Source organism: Erinaceus europaeus, chromosome 21 (genome assembly GCF_950295315.1).
Source record: "Erinaceus europaeus chromosome 21, mEriEur2.1, whole genome shotgun sequence".
NCBI lineage: Eukaryota > Metazoa > Chordata > Mammalia > Eulipotyphla > Erinaceidae > Erinaceus > Erinaceus europaeus.
Window position 1 is genome coordinate 42,466,321 of NC_080182.1, and position 9,694 is coordinate 42,476,014.

General features: G+C 42.2%; 1 protein-coding gene across 1 annotated transcript in view; it reads right to left on the reverse strand.

Annotated features, from left to right (window-relative positions):
- Nucleotides 1-5,272, reverse strand: part of LOC132535238 (uncharacterized) — a 388,867-nt gene extending 383,595 nt beyond the window's left edge. Inside the window, exon 1 of the mRNA XM_060180222.1 lies at nt 5,086-5,272. Within this exon, the coding sequence (XP_060036205.1) occupies nt 5,086-5,203 (118 nt within the window). The 5' untranslated portion in view covers nt 5,204-5,272. The remainder of the gene's footprint in view (nt 1-5,085) is intronic.
- Between the last annotated feature and the right edge of the window lie 4,422 nt (nt 5,273-9,694).

Sequence of the window (9,694 nt, forward strand, 5' to 3'; positions counted from 1 at the left end):
CTCAAGCAGATGTGCTACCATCTGGCCCTGGGTGGATATAATTCTATAAATCAGTCACAACTAGTCTATAAGTAGATTCTATAATGACTCCCATGTGTTCCAAATTAAATAGACCCACACGTTTGGGTGATACTATAGACAAGACCATGGAAAGTTAAGAAATCTAATATTCTCTGTCCATCCTAGCACTGTCCTAGAAGCATCTAGAATCTGTTCATCCACAGGTCATAAACAAGAGCCTCTCTGAAACTCAGTCATTTTCTTAACATGCTTATTTCGTTATCTTCAAGCGAGAAAGAGAGCTAGACTTAGACTAGAGCACTGCTCAGCTCTATTTTAAAGGTTTTGTTTTTTTTAATGATCTTCATTTCTTGGATAGAGACAGGCAGAAATGGAGAGGGGAGAGGGAGATAGAGAGGGAGAGAGACAGAGAGACACATGCAGCCCTGTTTCACCACTTGTGAAGCCTTTCACCTGCAGGTGGGGACCGGGGACTCGAACCTGGGTCCTTGTGCCCTGTAACATGTGCGCTCAACCAAGTGCACCACCACCTGGCCCTCTCAGCTCTATTTTATAGTGGTGCTGGAGATGAATCTGGAACCTTAGAGTCTCAAGCAGGAAGTTGTTAGCATAGTAATTATGCTGCCTCCCCAGTCCTACTGCCAGTTTTAATCTGAAAACCTTAAAGGTGGTAGCAGTTTATATGCATATGATTACTCTACATTTAAAATAGGATAAGGACTCTGTGAAGAACTTTTATTCATTTCTGCCCCTGAATAGCTTTAAACGTCTCCCACTGTAATTTATTTTTTAAGTTACAACTGAGATATTTCAGAAAGATTTATTGATAATTCTAATAAGTTTTCAAATAGATAAGTAAGCATTCATTTGAAGTATTTTAATTAAAGTAACTTTAGAATGTTGTCCCTTTGCTGAAAATATTAATTACATTAATGAGTTTTAGGCATGTTCTCTAACTAAGCTGATAAAACTTTTCTAAATGTATTTAAGCAGTTGCCTGATTATTTAATCTACAGCATTTATTTTATCCAAATTCTCACCACTGAGTCCCTATTACTAAGAAATGACACCTACCCTGATTTCTTATATCTTGAAACTTTCAAAATTACAAAGCCTACCCAAGTAATAATTTTTATATAATGTTTTATAGTAATGTTTTTAATTTGTAGTACCAAATCATATAATGTTTACAGAGTTTAAGTCATTTGTCAGGAATTTAGTTGTCTAGATGAAAAAAAGAAAACACTAGTTATATTTTGAAAATAAATAACCCAGTACATATGTAATTCACAACAGTAGAACACATGTTCATGCTAACTTACTTCTAAGACTAACTTACTTCTAAGACTAACTTACTTCTTACAATGCTAACTTACTTCTAAGACTCCCATGACTATAAGTATTTAGCACACTGAAAATTCTTTTTCACAATTAGATTTAGTATTTTACTACTAAAGTTCAATATGCTAGCTAAAATAAAGTTCTTATTTTCTGCATGAAGTAAATAAACAAAACCTTTAGGAGATTTACTGTTATTTTTATGTTTCTACTACACAATTTCATAGTCAGAAATGGATTGTGTCCAGTGGGCAAACTCTTATTTTTAAGACTGCAAAAGAACATACAAACATTTATGTTTCATGAAGTACTATATATTATTACTGAAACAACTTATTTAACTCTAAAACAAGAGAAATCAAGATAACCAACCTTTAGTTTGATGAGACAGAGAAATGTATTTATACCTGAAAACAGATACCATTCAAGTAAAATAGGACAGAGGAAAACATCTCTAATTTTCAAAAATCCTCTACTTCTCAAAGCTGATGCTACACCTAGCCGATTCGTCTTATCACAACACCAGTGAATTTACAAATTTTTGTTTGATAATTCCATTCACATGCAGGCAAATCAGATTTGTGACTTAAAATTTAACACTAGTCCCATAACTAATATAATCACAGCTTGTCAAGAAGCAGAGCATACACATCCTATTTTTCCTTCTTACTTAGGTTAAATTCCCCCCCCCCACACACATACAAATTTAGGGATATTTATAAAAATTGGGGGTTACAAATATGGATAATATTTACTCAGTTACCTGAATACATTTGACAACCATAGACGCAACTACTTAATTAAATTCCAAATACAATAAACCTTAAAGTAGAGGTGAATCCTCTGATGGAGTTGTTATTACAAAGGAAATACTACATTTTGTTGAATGCAAACATTTTTCATTACTGAACTCTTGATGTACCTAGTAAATAGCAAGTCACAGCAGGAGGTGTAATTGTTTTCAAAATACATTTGAAATAAAGGAACATTTAAAACAAGCTTCTACCATCTATTAATAGAAATTTAACATCCTGTTAGAAGCTGAGCATTAATTATAAGCTGACTGAAATCTGAAACTGCCCATGGAGATCCGAGGGCAGCGCTGTAAACATACACAAATGAGATGCCAGCGTCAGGTGCATTTGGGATTATAAAACACACACTGTTAGCAGGGCTACAATACAGAATTGTTTGTTTATTAAATATGAGTTCAAGGAATCAACCTCACCAGTGACACAGACAAGTCCTTGGACTTTATGTTTTAGGCCTCAGGTTCAATTCCCAGAACAACAATGTATGCATGCCAGAGCAGTACTATTGAGTGCACTGGTATACTTGTGCTCTCTCTCTCTCTCTCTCTCTCTCCCTCTCTCTCTCTCTCTCTCTCTCTCTCTTCCTCTCTCACTCTCTCTCCCCCTCCCTTTCTCTCTCACTCTCTCTCTTCTTTTCAGATAAATGAGTAATCAAACATCTTTTAAAAACATGTGAACTGGCTGAAGATGACTCATTCTAACATACAGTCATCACTCAGTAATTTTTCAAAAGATTTAGGAATTGGGGGTGCCACCCTTCCTTTTCCAAAAAGCTCAAAGAGGCTGTGCCCTAAAACACTATTATTGAGTCCAGTCAATCTTAAGATTCAAATCACAAACACTGGAGCTTTTTCTAAATGAATATCTTTCTAAGTCTTACTTCCTTTTCCACAAAATGAGGATGGTAAAAATGCAGCCTTTTCTAAATGTCTGTACATTGGAGGTGACTATAAAGTCCTACCACACTTGGTCAACAGTAATTGGAAAATAAATATTAGATGCTGTTATTAGGGCAGTGCTAACCGCTACTATTACTACTATTATTTGATAACCCGAGCATCCTTTGGTCACTTTGTCATAGAGAAATAACAGTCCAGGGGTCCTACCTTTGGGAACAGGTTCCTTTCTTCTAAGACAAAGTGATTCCAACACTTCATTTAATTAAGTCTATGCTAATGCTCGAGACCCATCCCACCCCCAAGTCTGTGCATTAGCTTCAGAAACAGAGTGCTCAAGTCAATTTCTGAGGAACGTCTGGAAGAAAATGTGAAGAATTTGCTGCAAACCTGGGCATGCTATGCTGCATTAATCTACATAATTTGAAATGGCCATATTTGCTTTTCATGCTTAGAGACCAGAGTTTAGTCACTGAATTGTACAGTGCAGGACAGAAGTGGCCTGAAACCCAGAGGAAGGTGCACCTTCCTGGTCCATTTCAGGAAACTTTGTGGATTAGTAAATATAAGAAGGTGAAAGGCCCATTTAACCCACCGACTAGCAAATAGCCTTGAGAGAACAGAGACATTTCCCTATCATGTCCCCATAAAACACCACAGAGATATTACAGGAAAATGTCTGCTGGAGGGTCCTTAGTTGGACACACAGAATAGAAGATATTCTTGGAAGTCACCTCAAGGTTCCAGAATTTGGAGACACTGGAGCATTCAGAAACCACATCACTGATCGGAAATCACAGGCCAGCTCAGGCTGAAGCATGATCGCAGCCTTCAGAAGCTTGCGATACAGACAAGTCTGAATTGTACAGTGATTACCGCAAATAGCGATCTTACAGGGATGACAACATGCCAGGGCTTTCCCAAAGCCAGACTCATACTCACTCTAAGGCTTCTCACAGACTGCTAGAAGTCACTGGGTAAGCAGAGTCTGTGCTCTGTCTTCTAATTTGGACTTTGGAGTTAGGAGTAGTCAGTAGATGGGTAAAAAGTAACGTTATGTGTTCGGAAAGGTGATCATACTCACGGTGCACTAATTTAGCCCTACACTCCCAACAACACCCTAACTGTGGAAGAGATCTGGAGAGAGGCTTCCTCTGACTCAATAAAGTCCCACACAGTCTTCAAATTTTGTACATCGTTAAGAGAGATGTATTAAGTCTTTATTTATTTATTTAGTATCGGATAGAGACACAGAGAAAATGAGAGAGAAGGGAAAGAGACAAAGAGACACCTGCAGTCCTGCTTCACTTTTCCTGAAGTTTTCCTCCTGCAGGTAGGGACCAGGGGGCTTGAACCTGTGTCCTTGTGTACTGTAATGTGTGCACTTAACCAGGTGCGCCACCGCCTGCCCCCTGCTAAGAGATATGTTAATAAAGAAAAAAAAAGGAAAAGGAGGAGGAGGAAGAGGAGGAGGGGGAGGAGGAAGACGCGGAGAAAGAAAATCAAAGAAAAGTCATTTAGGAAGCTAGCCCATTGTGTTTCTTTCCCAACAACTTCGCCAGATTTCCTGAGGAGGGAGTGTGCCCAGCACACAGGACACAGCCAGCAGGGCGCCCATCCCAGCAGCCAGGCTCTCCAAAGGGTTGAGAAGCAGCCTGCACTGCAGCCCCGCCGCTAATCATTGGCTATGCTCAGGGTGCAGAGACCCCGCAGCTTCCTGCTCCGGGCTCCACACGTCGCCTCTCCTGTGGGCATAGAGCCTCGGCAGCTCGGCCATGCAGGGCGCACAAGGTCCTGGGTTGCAACCCCAGGCACCAGCAAGGAGAGTTCCAAAGCCACAGGCTACTCACCCCACAGAGGCAAACCCCCAGCACCTTGCTCCAGTTCCCCAGCCAACTACTCCGCAGGAGCTGAGACACACACACACACACACACACACACACACACACACACACACACACACACACACACACACACACACACACACACACACACTTTTTTTTTTCTGCCGAACTTACGGGGGCTAAGCAGGGTTTTCGGCGTTTCCAGGAGCTTTTCTTTCTTTCCTTCTACCGAGCCCTTCATCCTTCTGCTGGCCGCCGCCTGGCGCCCTGGCCCCGGTCCCGGCCCCGGCATCAGGGGGTTGATGGCTGGGGGCTGGGGATCCAGGGGCGCAGGGCAGGGGCACAGGGCAGGGACGCAGGACAGGGGCGCAGGGCAGGGAAGCAGGGCAGGGGCTGGGGGTTCTGGGGCGCAGGGCAGGGGGCGCAGGGCAGGGGCGCAGAACAGCTACGGCGGTGAGCAGCAGCCACGGAGAAGGTGCCCGCAGCAGGGCGCCTGCAAGCCCTGGGGAGCGGGCTGGAGGTGTCCTCGTCCTCGGCCTCGGCCACTGCCTCCAGAACCCTGAGCCCCGGCCCGAGCAGCCGCAGGTGCACCCAGCTGCCGGGAGGTGCGCACCCTGCAGAAGAGGTGAAACCCGTGCAGAAGGAGGGGCCGCCCAGGGCTACCAGGGGAAGCAGAGCTGCAAAGGGAGCAAGGAGGCAGAGGGCAAGGAACTAGCTCTCACGGAGTTCTCAGATCTTGGGTGTCACACGGGGAAACACCCGGAGGAGAGACAAGCTCGGGGAACCCAGCTGGCTTAAGCTGTTTTGAGAGACACCGGGAAGAAGCTTTTCTTTTACGACTAGCCAGCCCCTTTATACTCCAGGTTTGACTGAAAGTTTGACAACTGTGCCCCTCCACCCACACACATTCATTTATTTGTTTGCCTCGGAGAACAGATAAAAAGTAATCAGGTAATTGCAGCTCCAGCAAATGTGTAAGACAATCTTTCTCTCACAACCCCAAGTGCACGCCCCTTTTGAGGGAATTGACCCTACTGTTATTTTTTCTCCTTCCTCCTCCTCCTTCTCCACCTCCTCCTCCTCCTGCTGCTCCTTCTCCTCCTTTCTCTCTCTCTCTCTCTCTCTCTCTCTCTCTCTTTCTCTCTCTCTCCCCCTTTGGCAAACATGGGTTACAATACTATGTTAGATGGAAACCAGACAGTGGTGTCTGACTCTTAGGTATTTCTAGGTTTCAGAGAAGTGTTTCACAAAGTTTGTGTGCAGGGTTCAGTCTGACATTCTGTTTTCTCTGAGTTTAGATTCTGCACCAAGTGGTTTCAGAGGAGGGGCTGCAAAGGGAGTGGCCCCCGGATCAGCCACTCTGATAAGCTGCAGGTGTAGCTGATCCACCAACCACGTTACATAAACCTGGTCTAACAGCAGCTGAGTCATCTTTGTAGGGTGGTTTGAATAAGCTACCAAGGCACGAGCTTAATGGAACTTCAAGATGCTGTGGAGGAAAAGTAACTCATAAAACTGATCAAACACCACTTCACAAGTGGTGAAGCAGGTCTCAAGTGTCTGTTTCTCTCTCCCTCTCTCTATTTATCCATCATCCTCTCTTAATTTCTCTCTGTTCTATCTTTAAAAAAAATGTTAGAAAAAAAAGGAAAAATGGCCACATAGAGTTGCACCAATCCCCAGCAATAACCCTGGTGGGAAAAAAATGATCAAAATAATAAAATATCAGTGAGCTCAAAGCTATCATTTTCATTAGCACTCACTAATAATCACATTCCTACAAATGTTAATGCTGAGGAGAATGAAGAAAATTAATGATAATTTATCTTTCTCTGAGGCTTTAAGAGCAGATCTAAGAAACAACCAAAAGTGCCACAAACACACAGCAATCACACAGAACCGCTGAGCTGAGCGTAGGCAGCCAACTCATCCTCTTAGAATCCCCGCTTTCACAGATACCCAGTCCTGTTCAAGTGTTTAACATCAAGTAGTAGTTACATTGCCTGTCAAAATAATAAAGCATACCCAGAAGAGCGGTTGCCAAGAAAACAAAAATAAATAAATAAAACAAGCAATGCCTCAAATTATATGTTGTGTTTCAACTTTGCATGACTACCTTAGCTCAGTTTGAGCTTTTACTTGAACTCCTTAATCTGGGTTTAAGTTATCATTCTAATTTAATTCAGTAACAATAAATCTACATCATTTTAAAGGTCTTTTTTTTTGGGGGGGCACCAGCAGAGTTCATCATGTTCCCTGCTTTAACAGCAATCTGACAGAATTTCCAGTAAACAACATGTCAGGCAGCCATAGTGCTGGAAGTATATGAACATGGAAAGGTTAAAGGCTGTGAAGTCTGGAGCGATGTCTTGGAAGGGAGGCTTTTCTAGACAACCCTTTAACTGTGGTGTGATTTTGTCAGGCACAAGTAAAAAAAAAAAAAACAAAAGATGGACATTTAAGGTTAGAGAGTGAAGACAGGGAAGTCTGGGGAGTAAGGAACCCAACGCCTACATGTACACTAAGGAGAGGAAGGAAAGGTGGGCTTTGAGTGCTAGCCTGAGAAACATCCATCTGCTTCCTCTCATAAGTTTTGAGCAGGTGATTTTCACAACCAGAAATACACCAGGAGACTGGCATGACAGCTTAATGGAGACTTTACTAGAGCTGTACATTATGGAGCTGTAGAAAGTACTAAACGGGTATGGGACTACAGTAAGGGGTGATAAAGGTAAGAGCAAGGAGACAGAGATAAGAAAACACATTTTCCAGGGAAATTTTGCTTATACAGAACTGTTGTATGCTTTACATTGGTTTGTTCTAGCTCTCCCCCTGCCAAGAAAATTGGATCAGTCCTGCTAGTTTTCACGGGCCCGCTTGTCCCCGCCCCAAGGAACCTGGAGAGGGTTCTGGAGTTCCAGAGTGGGAGAGTTCTTGGCGCCGCCATGTGAAAGGGTTGCAGGAGAGTTCTTTTTGGTGATTAGTTTGGGTTAGTTTATGAATAGTTGTTCCTGAATAAAGAAATATAGCTTCCCTGCCCAGCTGTGTGCCCTCGAGTCTCTGTTACCTGCCCGTGAAGCTAGCCCGGCCAGCTGGAGCCTCCGAATTTTAACAACACAGAACACATAGTATGCATAAGATACATGTGGGAAGGAGATTCAATCAAGATATCACTGAAGTTTTGTGCCTGAAGAACTAGAAAAATGATGGTATCCTTCAAAAGAAGAAGAGGTCTCACAATGGGCTCAGTTTCATTTTGCTTATCTGTTTTCTTACTCGTATTTTTGACTAAGCTGTAAGGTCTGAGAGAATAGGACCAAGCATATATTATATTCACTTCTGTATCTTCAATACCTAATCTAGTGTTTGACTCAGAACAGGCTCTAAACATGTTCATTGTTCAGCCACCAAATTGCAGAGGCTGCCATGATGCCAACCTGACTTCCCTGGGCAGGTGACCTCACGAATGTGTTCTGGAACCTCATCTCCCCAGAGCCCTGCCCCACTAGGGAAAGACAGAGACAGGCTGGGCGTGTGGGTTGACCTGTCAATTCCCAAGTCCAATGGAGAAGCAATTACAGAAGCCAGACCTTCCACCTTCTGCTCCCCATAAAGATAGTCCATGCTCCCAGAGGGATAAAGAATAGGGAAACTTAATATGGAGGGGAAGGGGATATGGAACTCTGGTGGTAGAAAAATTATGGAATTGTATCCCCCTGATCCCACAATCTTGTCAATCATTATTAAATTACTAATAAAATAAAAAGAGAATGTAAAAAAAGTTCATTGAATGAATAAATGTATAATCCTGTAAAAAAAAAAAAAAAAAAAAGCCTGGAAATTTGTTATTTTAACCAGGAAAATAAAGTCAGAGAAAAGTTTTGTTCCTGAAATGAACACTGTGAGCAGATGGTACTGAGGAATTAAAGGAAATACATTAAGACATATTGAGAAAGCTTTTGTTTTCTTTGGAGGAGGACATGACTTTAGAGTTGATTACATTTGAGATAATTGTTGCATTAGGAAGTTATTATTTTGAGAAGCAAATTGATTTAAGAAAGAATGTTAGGCTGTTCACTAAGAAATTTGACAATGAACTGAATATAAAGAGAGTGGAGGTAGAGGGGGTGGCACATGACTGAGGAGAGTTGGAAAGGAAAACTCAAATATACTTCACAGATGGTGATATGGAAGCAAAACAAAGGTAAGCGGTTTCAGGGTAGAACTGATTTTTTTTTTTTAGATGCAAAACCAAATGAATAGGAGCAAGAAGATGTATTGAGGCTTTACAGTAAAATGTCATGTTATAGAAATGCTAGCTGGGGGTAGGTGGTGACACTCCTGGTTAGGCTCACATGCTACCTTGAGCAAGGACTAGGGTTTGAGTCCCTGCATCTGGTCTTGGGGAGGAGGGTGCTTCATAAGCAGTAAAGCTCTGCAGATGGATCTCTTTCTTTCTCTCTCTCTCAATTTCTGTCTATCCTATCTAATAAAAAAGAAATAAATGAAGGAGGAAAGAAAGAAGGGGCAGGGAATGGCAGCTAGGAGTTGTGGATTTGCAGTGATAGCACAGAGCTCCAGCAATCACCTTAGCAGCAATTAAAGTAAGAAAATGTGAGCATTATTTCCCCTGTATCCCAGGAAAAATAGTAATGAGTCCTTCTATTAATATATTTGGATCATGAAGCAATAACACTGTGTGAAGATTAACTGCTGTGTTTACAGTGACACAGTGAATCTACAGGGATAGGAGGAAGGGTCTCCAGTTGATCCCACCAAGGAG